Raw genomic sequence first — 13,645 nt, 5'->3', positions numbered from 1 at the left:
ACACAGTAGTAATGCTTTCAAGAGGCAAATTCACGCCGACGATTTTCATACAGCAAAGGGAGATATAAAATGCAATGTGTTGACACTATTCCTCTAAAACCACGTCGGCTAGGCACTCAGAAGATAACCCAGCAGTAAATTTCACACCGTACAACCATGGAGACCTGAGTCCAGCCCCTCACCCCCAGAACCCTTATAAACAAAGCCAGGTGTGGTGGGCTGCCTTTGTAACACCAATGAGGAGAAGGCAGAGACAGGCAGACGGCTGGGCTCATTGGCCAGGCAGCCTAGCCTACTCAGTGGGCTCCAGGCCACTGAGACATTGCCTCAAAAGAACACAAGGCGGTTGGTTCCTGAACATCACCCAAGGCTAACCTCCGGGCTCCATGTGCTCCACCACAAACACACACATATACTACGAAACAAGTTCTAGTTAGTAAGTAGACAGATAATTCACCAGTAATGCTGATGACTTACCACAAAGAAGACCCTCATGAGGTGAAGAATGGCACAGTTCATAAGGAGGGTATGATCTAGGGAAATGGACAGCCATCAGTTGGCTAATAAATATCCAAACGTTTAACCTCTCCCAATAAAAATAACGCCATAGCAGTATTATTTTCACCTATCAAATTGACAATGATTTAAAGTCTGTGATACTCAAAGCATTGTGAGCACTGAGGGGGCCTTTCGTGGGCTAGGATGGCAATATGATTTTAGCTCGAGTCTAGGAAGGCATTTTAAACCCAATATCTCCATACTATTAAAAATGTTGATAGTTTTTGATCTAATGTTATTTTTTAAAAAAAAATAAAATGTATAGAGACAAATCAGCTTTGGATAGTTGTAGTAGCGCAAACTAAAAGGGCAAAGGAATCAATTGGAAGCTAAAAAACAGAGGCGCTAAATAACCAGCCCATCTGTGTGTCCTGAAGCTGCTGAAGGTCACTTTATCAGCACAAACTGAGTCACACAGGGACAGCCTCATGTTATTATAAGTGAAGGGATGAGATATAAAATTACATTTATGCACTAAATTGGTATGATTATCTAACTGTCCATAGGTCTAAAAGTATATACTGACCAACAGTCAGCAATCCGCAATGTTAAGAGTCCAAGGCCATACCTTTGTTGGTCTACTTAGCTTGTCTGTGCCCCAGCTTTGTCAACTTTCACAGGCAGAGGCACAGGATTACCCAATCCTCGGACCACCGTGAAGACTTCTGGGATATGTGCGTGGTCCCGCTCCTCGTGATGACTGGCTGTGATGACGAGTATTTGAAAATAACAGGGCACACTGCAGAGATTTGCATGGACCTCGACAGAACTTCTCCAGCGTCACCTATAAAGGGTGTGACGAGTAGACTGTCCTGAAGGGCAAGCGCCTTAGAGGCCTAAGCGACCATTGCAGTCAAGATGGAGTATCTAAGGGAGACGTGAGGAAGAAAGAGGTAGAGGGAACGGGGAAGGGGAGGATGGGTGGAAGGAGAAGGGAGACAGGAAAACAGGCAGTAGGCAAATAACGGGCACTGCCATACTGACCTAACTGTAAAAGGCTGCCCCGAAGCCCCACTGGGGTTCCTGCTTCACCAACGCAAGCTGCCATAACCTGCGAAGTTTGGGGAACACATGGGTGAGGCTAGTGATGGGAACCCCTGAGGCACTCCTATCAGGAATCATCCTAAACTAGTAGGGAAAATGCAGGCTTTGGACTCCAATTCTGGTGGTTCCAGGATGGTCATCTTGGTGTTCTGGCTTGCTTTTTAATGAGTCATGTATCTACCTGGGGCTTCCCCTTACCCAACAACTGCGCTAATCATCAACATCTCGCGAGAAATGGGCCCTTCTCTGAAGCTCAGCAGCTCCCGAGGTGCAGGGGATGTGGGAAGTTTATTCAGGTTTGGCTGCCGGCTAGAGCTGTGTATCTTGGTAGGAAAACACCATGGTGGTTAAAGTAGGCCTTTCAAGAAGCTTGGAGCAAAAGCCAAAAGCTGACTGTGGAGAACCTTATCAGTGGTGTAAAGCAAGCTCCCCTCCCTTCACCCTCCCCCACGTGTGACCAGCAGGCTGGTCTCTCTGAAAACAGCCTCTGGATCAATTCATTGACCACAGACGGTTGAGACAATGGGACCTCCAAGGAGCCTTGCTTTGCCCACTGGGGCCAAGGTCAGCATCAGATGCATTAAGAAATGGAAGCAATTTTCTTCCCACTGGAGGCTTCTATTAGGCCTGATTGCCTGCGTTTAAGACAGACCCTAAACTCTCCAGGGCTGAATTAGGACTGGATCACAAACAAAATCTGGAGAGGAACCAGGCCCTGGAGCTGCATCCCTAACAGAGGAACAGAAGACTGTAAAAACAGCAGTGTGGCCCTGGTTCTTCTTACCGGCAGGCGAAGCCACAGAAGCCACACCCACTGACACCAGTGACCAGCACCTGCAGGGGCTGCTCGTACTTTTCTAACCTCTGCCCTCTTCCCATGCCTGCTGCCACTGCCTCACCCAAACCCACTGCATCTAGACCACTAGCCATCTTCTTTACCCTTAATCTGAGGCTTTGCCGAAAGCCAGAGAGAACGACTCCAAGTCTCTCTCCCAGTCAGCTTCCTGTCAAATCAGAGAAGAGAATGGAGGCTTCTCGCAAAAAGGTTTGAGGATTATAAAGGAGCATTTGGAAAACAGAATGTTATCAAGTGAATAGTGTAGAGACCTCTGACTGAAGGGTCTTGGAGTCAGGCTTCCTGGAGTGAACACTTGGAGTATGTGAGTGATTCCCATGAGGCTGGAAGGGAACGATGCCGGGACCACAGCCCTACAGTATAGCAAAGAGCTGTCAAAGATCACCTTCTGGGCACACCAAGACAGATGAGCGAGCCTCTGCAGTCCCCTCCCCTCATCCGCTCATCTCTGCTGGTTTGGTTCTTACTCTGTGAAACCACATGGGACAGATGAGCCTTGACACACTGTGGGATCGTGTCCAGATAAACCTATCATGAATTGAAAATACCAAGGCAGAAATGCATTCGACACAGCTGACCTGCGGAACACAGCTTGGCAGCACTGTGGCCTGGGAGCTTTGGGAGTCTCATGACCCAGGGGCTGACGGGGCCAGATCCCCTGACACTGGTGGTTGTGCAGCACTCCCAGCAGAGCCTGGCACTAGCCGGGAAAGGTCACAGTACACTCCAACTAAATAGGAGTCACTTTCTTGCCCTCCTAAGGTTGAGAGATCTTGCATCGAACCCATTTTAAGTCAGAGACTGTCTATAAGCCTCCAGTGTACACCAGTGTCTGCCTCTGTCTCTACCTTCAAGAAGTTCCTGGGAATAAAGATCCTCACATTAAAGTTATTTTAGGTTCATGCCTAGGCCTTAGTAAGTATTTCTTGCTAATTGATTTGAACTTGAACAAATGACCTTGTATCTCCCAGGTGCCCCCAGAGAGGACAGACATCTGACTGCACCCTGTAGCGCCTCTCCAGTCCTGTAGGAACCCTCCTGCATTTTCCATGCCCGGCCCTTCCTGTCCTTCCCCTGTAGCTTTGCTTTGACCTCTAGTTGATGTGTGTCTTACCTCTTCTGTCCCAGGCTGAGCCCCTGTATGAGCTTGTGACAGCCACGGACTTTGCCTACTCCAGCACAGTGAAACAGAACATAAAGAAGGCGCTAGAGGAGTTCCAGGTGGAAGTCAGCTCCTGCCGCTGTGCTCCTTGCCAAGGCAATGGCGTCCCTGTCCTGAAAGGTACCATCACCTTCTAGAACACTGGGGTCCTCTGTGGAAGGTATCACCTGCAGGGAGCCTGATTCTGGGACAACTGTTGCCCACTTTCACTTCCTGAGGAGTTAGAATGGTAGCAGGAAGGAGATTCTGCTTTGGCTGTCAGGGCACCGGTACTCTAGCCCCAGGGGCATCATGGGTGACACTCGCATTTAGCTGATACTTGGAACTGTGAGCATGCGGTCAACCTTTAGGTCAAGTATCGATTTAGCCAAACGGTGGACAAAGAAGAGGGCCTAGGCGGACCCAAAGAAATCCTTTGTGAATGTCCTTGCCAGTATGAGGTGAGAGGACTTGAAGGTGGCATCATGGACAGACTAGTAGAACTTGATGTCTAACGTCTAGGATCATGCCCAGGATCCTTACAGTGGATGGGACAGAATGGGAAGAGTGAGGTTGTCGTGTCAGGCTTGTTATGAAGCGACGACAAGATGGGAGAAGAGTCTGTTCCAGCATCCTAAACAGGAGAGCTGTTTGCTTACTCTCCAGCTCAGGGAGCCAGCTGGAGTCCAGCAGGGCCCATATCAATAGAGCAAGCCCCGAAGGTTCACAACAGAAAACATGTTTGAGGGGAAGGAAATTCCAGGCCAACAGTGGCACTGAGGCATATGTGTGGAGTTTCCCAGACAGTGGCTAAGAGACTGGGTGTGGCCCGCAGCTGCTTCCTCCATAATAGTCACATCGCAGGAAGTGAGGTCATCTCAGCAGCTCAGAGTTGGAGCCTAGCATTACTGTAGTCTTTCTTGCCGTGCAAGAAAGTTAGAACTAGAAGCTGGTGGCCACTGGCTTGTAGAACAGAGGCGAGGGACAATATGGAGTCAGTCATTCCCAGGGTCTATTCTGAAGAGATAATCTTCATGATGAGGTGAGAGACACTCCAAGGGGACAGATTCCAGATCAGCATAGAGAAGCCCTTCCCAAGGTTCAGAACTTGCCAACGGTAGGTAGGGTGAGGCTTAAAGAGCGGGAAGCTCCCTAGAGGCACTCACGCGGAGACTAGACGATTACTTGAGTGGTGACTGGCTTCAGCAACGCTAATGCATCATCCGATGCTGAGAGCTTATAAAGGTGAGTCAAAGGTCAGCTAGGGAGCAATTTTCTCAATAGTGCCATATAATTCTCATGACGGCAATGAGCACTCCCTCATGAGGACCCCCAGGAAAGAAGCAGGTCTTGGTGTTGCACCTGCATGCTACATACAGCCCATCTACTGTCTGGTCCATAAATCTACCTGATGGAAACGCAGTTGCTTGGGACTGAGCTCCTGAGACCCAGTTTCACTCTTTCTCTCCCTGTTTTCCTCAGGCTCACGCTGTGATTGCATTTGCCCAGCTGGTTTTCAAGGCGTAGCCTGTGAGGTTACCAAACGGAAAGGTAATGAGTCTTGCAAAGTTGCTTGGGTAAATAAACCCTAGGAGAACGTAGGGGATAACGAAAAAAGATTCAGAACAAGGTGAGGGTGTAGAACCAGCAGACTGCCACTGTGGTGTTCAGGATCCTGTCTGGCTCCTTTGGGATTTTATAATTTCTCCTGCCAAGAATACACCATGATGTAAGGCTGCTAATGTCTGACATTCCCAAGCCTCTTGGGTTGTTTTGGAAAGCTTATATTCTTTTCATATTATTCAACATTCAAAATCCAATGTGGTGTGCGCGAATGTGTGTTTCATCTGCAGAAATTCCTGTAACATACCCTATCCCTCTGTGTAAATAGTCAATTCCTGCTGTAGATGCCTACATTATTTTGAAGATAGGTACACATAGCCCCTTTCTCATTGTATCTCCTCGCCTCTTTCTATAAGTAATGCCATATCCCATTGACTTCTGCACTTCCATGATTCAGGAACAGTTGTCTCTCAGTGATAGAGATAGATAGATGATAGATAGATAGATAGATAGATAGATAGATAGATAGATAGATAGATAGATAGATAGAAAGAAAGAAAGATAGATAGATAGATAGATAGATAGATAGATAGATAGATAGATAGATAGATAGATAGATAGATAGATGGTCAGCTCTCAAATTTTTTGCCCACTTTGTCATCTAAGAACTATCAAGCCCACATTTCTCTCTTTTTTATTCCTTCCCATAACTTTTTGGCAACTAACTTAAAAGGGGCATATCCCATCTAGTAAAGTAGTAGACATCCTCTGTGTGCTTTGTTGCAGACTGGGCACCTTGGCTTGGTTCTTGATCTCAACTTGAGTTTAGACTTCATCACCACAATTTAATAACTCTGACTTGGACACGTGCTCTCTCTGCAACTGTGAAGTGGACATGATCTTATTTACTACCTCACAGAGCTGACTTAAGCTTAGCTAAGACATAGGAGTCATTTAGAATGCTGACTGATACACCAGAATAGCAAAACTAAGCACCACTTGCTTTGTTTGGGATTTATTATTTGTGTTTTAGAGATAGAAAATAACTCGTTCTTTGCAATGACCCCATGAAGTCTACCCTGGTGATATCCCCATTACGTAGCTAAAGACGGTGAAGATCAGCAGGTCACCGCTCACAGTGAGAGCAGGAACCCAGATCCAGGTTAGCAGGTGTGACTGATTGCACAGCCTTTGAACATGTCCCTCTACCTCAACGCTGGCTTCCTGCACCTCAACCAGGTCCCAAAGGATGACCTGCTCCGTGTGTAGGGTCACATGGCCACAGTGTTTCTGTTTGGAGGAGACCTTGAAAACCATCCACAGTAGCCCTTTCATTTTTGCGCAGCTCTATCATGGGGAAGCGACTGGTTGATTATTCAACAGCCTCGTCTGTGACCAAAGTCAATCCTTAAGTGGACAACAAACACAGTGATATTCACCCCATTTACAGCATGCCACGTGCATAGTAGGTAACATATATGACATAGCTCCACCCATGAAAACCTGCCAAGTATCTTACAACTGCGAAGTGCTTTCTCTGGAAACCATCCATCCACCTATTCCCCTCCCATTCTCACGTCTACCCATCCATCCATCCGTGCATGTCTCTGTCCGCCCACCCACCTGTTCACTGTCTACCAACCCATCTATCTATCCACCAACATGTTTAGCCATCCATCAATCCACCCACCCACTCACCCATCTATTTACATATTCATGCATTCATTTACCCATCCATCCTCCCACACTGATCCATGCATCTCTGCACCTCCTCCTCAACCCATCCATCTAGCCGCCCACCTATTGATCCTCCTACTCTCCAATATTTATTTTCAGAAGGCCTTTCGTAGGCCAGCCTAGGTGTTGTGATTCATTGTGACCAAAGCAGGTAGTCCCTGTCATCACAAAGATTGTGATGTAACAAGAATGCTACTTGAATTATTCCCCAAACACGTCTGACGTTTCTATGCAATAACTGCTACAAGCGCTCTGGGAGCTTAAAATACAGGAAAGTGATGAAAATTAAGGATCCTGGGCTTCTGTGAAGAAATACACGTTTATTAAGATCTGAAGGGCTAATAGGATTGATAATGTCAATGGGAAAGGCAAGGGCACCCTGGGAAAGGAATAACTGTAGAATGTGCAAATACCCTATGGTGTCTCCCTTGTTTGAAAGGAAGATATCAGAAAGTCAGCTTTCAAAAGCCTGTTGTCATACTCACCCAACCCTACCCCACCTCCTAGAGCGAGAAAATTTATTAAGGACCAATTTGCACTCATTGTCCGACCTCTTTCTTATAGATGTCCCCATTGACGGGAAGTGGAGTTGCTGGTCCAACTGGTCTGCGTGCTCTGGAGGACAGAAAACAAGACAAAGGCAGTGTAACAATCCACTCCCTCAGAAAGGAGGCAGGCCCTGTTCAGGCCCCGCTTCAGAAACGCTCAACTGTTAGGAAGGAGCAGCCCCGGCTGGTGAGCCATTGTGAGCTCCGAGCCTCACAGATTCAGCTGGCTTCCCACACATCAGCTCCCACCCAGGGCTGCCACAATCAAAGGCAATGCCTCTGTCCTTCAAAGATTTTAGTTTGTTTGATGCATGCTAATTTTAATAAACAGTGGGTTGAGCAAAATTCTAAGTTTTTGCAAGGTAAAGCATCATCGTAAACCTCCCTCTGCCTGCTCTGCCTGCTTATTACCCTTATATAGTCTAAGAGCCAGAAACTATATTGGTTTGTAGTGGCAAAGGTACATAGTAGGTGTCTAAAAATGAAATAGTAAATTGGTAAGAAGTTGTTCATCCCTTGGTAAGCACACAGTCTTGTTCAGTAATAAAGATAGCCAGTCTCTGTGGAATGATTTCTATGTGCCCCCGATACATTCCCATGACAACCTTGCAAGATAAATATATGGGAAACAGACTTGGGAAAATATAGCAACTTCTCCCAGGTCATATAATTAAATGACAGAATTGTGCTGCAAATGAGGCTTCTAATTTTAAATTCTTAAATAAAATGCAGCATAAAACTTTCTGTGTGTGCGTGTGCACGCATATACACACATGCATATATGTCTGTGTTCTTCTGCATTTCGTGTTCCTTCCCAGCCTCTGCCTGCTGCCTTGTCAGGAGAGTGGCTTTGGGTTTCTCAGCTGCTTTGATGTTCAGTAGAGGAAACAAAGCTTGTGGCAGCAGAGACCGTGGAGTAGATCTGGATGTCGATCACTAACAGAACACGGCTGGGAGCCAAGGGAGAACAATCCCCACCGCAGGAGAAAGGGTTTGCAATGGAAAGAGAAGGTCACAGTGGCTGGGAACTGGGTCGAGGGGCTGCTGGCTGTGGGGTAGGGTGCACTGAAGTCCCACCACCCTCCCTCCTTTGAGAGATTGCCTGCCCATTCACTTTGCTCACTGGGCTTTTGTACAAATACTGTTTGGGGAATAGAAGCTTGATTATCCCAATAGGGTGGCGACTGATGTTCAGGTTACCAACGTCTTCTTTTAAATATTAAGTGGTTAAGCTTCATGTTTCTGATACATTCCCGCTTTTCATCGCTCTGTTTGCCCATGGACATATCTCCCTGACTGAGGAACTTCAGGTGAGTTTCTTAAAATAAAATGGGGGGCGGGGAGAAAGCAGTTTGCTAAAGGTAAATTGATTCCTCGGATTCATTTGCAATCAGCTGTCTTCAGCCAAGGCTCTTGTTTTGCATCTGCCACAGCTGGATTTGGTACTGGGTCCTGAGAGCTGAACCCATCCATTTCTCCAGACTGGCCTGGCCAGCTAGACCCAGTAGTCAATAGGAAACTGGAAAGGGGCTGAGGACTCACTGCCTGAGGCAGTGGCAGACAGCATGGCAGTTCTGTCTGCCTTCCTACATCCCTCGTCCCCTGCAATCGAACTGACGGGTCTGGACCCTTGTTTAGCTTAATATTATTGCTTTGCTGTCTGCTGTTATTTCAACAGGATAATGCAATAATGTTTTATCTCTTTCATTATACGGAGGCCGTATAATTTTCTTGAGTTATAATCTATCTTCTTTTAGGATTCCCCCGAGACAGGGAAAAATCACTCTGTCTTTGGTTGACGGGAGGCTCCCAGGAAGCTGACAGTCGCACATCGAAGCAGGCACCGCCAAATTAAATTCTGAATCTCAATCACAGCCACCACTTCTAATGGGAAATTTTAGTTGATTATGGAGATGACAGCCCAGGTTCACGTTTATTGCATTTAGCAGAAATTGTTTATCCTATTAAATGTGGTCTTGAAGGAGAGACAATTGAATCGTGAAGCACCACTGAATACCCGGGTGATGCCCAGGAACTGCTAAACTGTGTAATAATTATATTCTTATTTGTGGGCTGAACTTCCCCACGTGGCTCTTTCTGCAAACAAATGCACTTAGGAGGAGGTTGAAACATAATGTAAGAATTAAACAAAATAAATGCAAACTGTGCTCTTGGAGGCTTGGCAACTGTGGCTCACCCAGGTATAACTGTGCTGAGCCGAAATATTATGCGGGCAGAGCCCAAGCAGTGTGGTTCAGCAGTGGCCCTGAACTGTGAGTACAAGTACAGCCCAAGGAGCCTGTGTGTGAGAGATGTTCGCATCCAAGAGGAGGAGCTTTAAAAAGCCCTGAGCTCTACTACACACTGAATGCCAGGGTAGGAGGCTTTCCCAAGTGACCTTGGGCTAATAGTATAACTTCTGTGGGGATAATAACTGTTATAATTGCTTTAACAATAGTAATAATAACAATAGCTGCCAATTACAATGTTTCCCAGTTTATGAAGTCTTTAACCTGAATCATCCGTTTAATTTTTATTTAAGTTTAATGGGGTAGAATTTCTGCAAGCAGCAGGTGACAGAGGGAGTTTCAGGTGGAATCCAGATCCTACCAAGACTGCAGCAAGCAAGAGGTGATGCGGGGCCAGGAGGGAGTCCCGCAGGCTGGGCCACGGGTAGAGAAGGACCATCTGTCTTAAAAAGAAGACACTGAAGCCAGGTGGTGGCAGTGGCGCACTCCTTTAATCCCAGTGCTTGAGAGGCAGAGACAGGTGGATCTCTTTGAGTTCAAGGCCAGCCTGATCTACAGAGCGAGTTCCGAGTTCCAGAACAGCCAGAGCTGAACAGAAAGATCCTGTCTTGAGAAATAAAAAGAACAAGAAGACACCTCGGTTCTCAAACATTTGTAGGAAATCTGTTGGGAAAAAGTGTACCTGGTGCAGAAAACCTTTAGCAGTACTCCAGGGAACCCAAGTACCCTCATCACTGGAGAAATATCCATAGGACCTTACACACAGCAGCACGAACTTCCCCTATTCGACTCACCTGTCAGACTCCACTACAGATTTCTCTTTTCGTTTTTGGTGATGGTGTGCAGGTGTGCATGTGTGTTTGCCTGTACCTGTGCATGCCATGTGATTGTAAGGTATTTTCAAATGTCTATCCCTTTTTTTTTTAAAAGATAGGCTCTGTCATTTGATCCAGAACTCAAGTTTTGGCTAGACTAGCTGACCTGGCTGACCAGCAAGTGCCCCCGAACCCTCCTGTCTCTATCTACCCCTGATCCCAGTCTGCACCAGGGTTACAGATGTATTTCACCATACCCAGCTTTCATGTGTGTCCTGGTAGTCCAAACTCACATTACTTCCTGAGCCATTGCCAGCTCTCAGTTTGTCTCAAAGCTGAACTACCCACATACAACCTAACAGCAGCGGGGCGGGGCGAGGGGGGGGAAGATGCTGTTTGTCAGCTCTTGGATACACCATGTTTGGTGAGTGCAATCCTTTCTTCTCTGAAGCCCTGCCTTCAGAGCCAGTCAGATTCTTACCCTGAGGTGTTCAAATGCCTAAGTGTCTGTTCATGGAGACAGAGGCAAGACATCACATCCCTTAGTAGAGCTAGCAGCATCATGAGGAGAGGCTGCATAGCAGAACATGCCACAAACATGTTCTGAAGCCAGTGTTGATACCTTAGGCTGGGCTCAGTGACAGAGGGCTCTGTGGCCTTGAGCATGCTCTGTTCAGCAGGTGCCTTTATCCCCTCACGTGTAAGAAGGACATAACACATGTCTCCTTCTGGGGCAAAGTAGGTGTCATGTGGGCCCCTGGGCCCAGAAGAGGCCCTGGGCCTGGTAAGCACTCTTGTCTTAAATATGTCACTGCCACAGTCATTTTCAGGGATTCTCAAACTATCACTAAGAACCCAGGTTGATGGCTTTCATGTACAACTTCTTTAAAGTCATTTCAGGGTAAAACCCTCTTCAGTGTGTGAGAATAGAAGGATGTAAAATTGCTCAACTTTTGGGGATATCTTAATACAGGACATGGAGAGCTTTTCTCTCCCAAGCCCCGGGCCATTAAGAGAACTGTAACCGCATAATAACTCATATTTGCAGACATCATTACCAGTGACAAAGAGCTCCCACAAACCTAATCCAGGCCTAATCCTCTCAGTGCCTGCAAGAGGCAGATTTGTTGTCTGCCTGTGGCAGGTGACAGGACAGTCTCAGAGAGACTGAGTGACTTCCCTGAGACCGCACAGCTCCACAGCAGCCTGTGCCATCCAAGGCTGCTGTGGCTGTCCTGCATAGCCTTCCACTACAGGCCCAGAATTGTCACAGAGCCATCATCGATATACCCGCCTGCACAGAGTGAGGACCCTGGCCTACCATTCCTGCAGAACACAAATCAGATGGTTTTGGGGGGGAGTCTTTGTGGCAGACAGAAGACCATTTTTGCTTTTACCCAAGTTATGTGTCCTCTCTTCCTTAGTGCCCTTCATGCAAGTGGCGCAGCGTGATGGTTTTCTGACATGACAGAAACAAAGGAAAAGCATTACCCATGAGGGTTTGGCACAAGGCGGGTACTAAACTGACTTCCTATGCTTTGGTGCTACAAAGCACCCTGCCCGTTTTCTGCTGCTTCTTACTTTCCTGCCAGTTGCTTCCTTGAACACGGAGATGCATTTTCTAGAGAGAAAAGAGAAAAGAAACTATGGCCCCATGTGCAGAGGGGAATTCTTGGAGGATTTTCAGCGGGAGTCAAGCGTCTGGCCTGACACTGGCCTTGAAGCAGGAGTCGGCACAGAGCCCGGGCACTCCCATTATCGCCCCAGCAGCGGCCACCAGTTATCTCAAGTCCACACCTTGCAGCCCCAGGTGTCCCTCCATCCATCACTGGCCATTGTGTGGGATCCACTCCGCTTTCCTTCCCACCTCCTGCCCAATGGCCCCTTGTTAATAATCCAGTTTGTTCACATCCTGGAAACGATCTGATCCTGGCCCCTTTCATCCCGAACACCATCCATCCATCAACCGCTGGCTCCACATGCTTGGTTAGGAAAATGAGAGTGGGGGAGGGGGCCAAATAACAGATAAAACTTCTCAGTGTTATCTCTAAAGAAATAGAATGCATAAATAGATCTGTCAGACATGTATCATACCACCTGACAGCCAAGTCTATTTGTTAAGAACAGGTTAGGATGGGAGGATTTATCTCATATTTTAAGCTGTTAATACAGGAAGGAGACATATTTTTCTTTATCTCTCCAGGGGGAGGGGGAAATCCCAAGGCCACAAATAAGGGACTTATAATTTGATTTGATAGACTTTCTTTCACTAAGGTGGAAAGGGGTAAGTTTGTTATTTAATTTGTGCCTTCGGGATGCTATGGACTTGGCTGTCCTCTAATGTTTTATGAAGGTCAGGGGATCCAGGAATCCTGCTCACTGTCTTGCTTTGAGTCATTTTCTTACAAGTTACTACAGTCAAACATGAAGGCCTTGCTAGTCTTGGCCTTTGGCACCAAAAGTTAAGAGGAGACTGGAGGGGTATATCTTAGTCGTTGGGGTTCTAAAAGCCAAGAAGACATAAGAAATCCCTGTCTGTCATGGAAGTAGCTAGATGGGACAGACAGGCAGACTATGGGGATAGGACATGGAATATGTAGGAGGACAGTCATGCAGGAACATACACCTGATAGACTGTGGAACCATAGGAGTAGCTGGGTTGACTTTCTGGGAAAGAAACCTAAGTCATGCCCCAAAGAATGATGGGAGGAAAGAGGAGCTGTGGTCAGAGGTAGACAGGAAGACTAACCTCAGAGGACTCTGCACATCATGGCAGAGATACTAGGTTTCTGGAGCAATGGGTTTAAGGGTATCTGAAGAAGACAATGAAGGTACAGTGGTCTACAGGCCTTAGATCAGAGAGTCTACCATGAAAGCAGCCTTTATGATTATAGAGCAGAGAAAGCCCAGAAAGGTGGTGAGGAAAGACTAGGAGATGCAGCACCTGCCATTCCCAGAAAGGCCAGGACCACACATGAGGCTCACACTCATTATCCCCAGCTTGAGATGGACATGCGCCAGCCCAGAGCTGGCAGAACACCCATGGGCTGCTAGTTGTGTGACTGCACTGTCGTCGGGGCTCTGTGTGCGTCTTCCTGGGACACAAACTACTTTTCTGACTTTCACTCTTTCAG

General features: G+C 47.1%; 1 protein-coding gene across 1 annotated transcript in view; it reads left to right on the top strand.

Annotated features, from left to right (window-relative positions):
* The window catches only part of C8b (complement C8 beta chain), a 39,854-nt gene extending 31,839 nt beyond the window's left edge, over window positions 1–8,015 (top strand). The window contains exons 10-12 of the mRNA XM_038335204.2: window positions 3,587–3,740; window positions 5,082–5,150; window positions 7,464–8,015. Of these exons, the coding sequence (XP_038191132.1) occupies window positions 3,587–3,740; window positions 5,082–5,150; window positions 7,464–7,615 (375 nt within the window). The 3' untranslated portion in view covers window positions 7,616–8,015. The remainder of the gene's footprint in view (window positions 1–3,586; window positions 3,741–5,081; window positions 5,151–7,463) is intronic.
* Window positions 8,016–13,645: the final 5,630 nt, after the last annotated feature.

Source organism: Arvicola amphibius, chromosome 6 (assembly GCF_903992535.2).
Source record: "Arvicola amphibius chromosome 6, mArvAmp1.2, whole genome shotgun sequence".
In the NCBI taxonomy this organism is placed as follows: domain Eukaryota; kingdom Metazoa; phylum Chordata; class Mammalia; order Rodentia; family Cricetidae; genus Arvicola; species Arvicola amphibius.
Note: the sequence above shows the minus strand (reverse complement) of the source record. Positions and strands in the feature narration are given on the sequence as shown.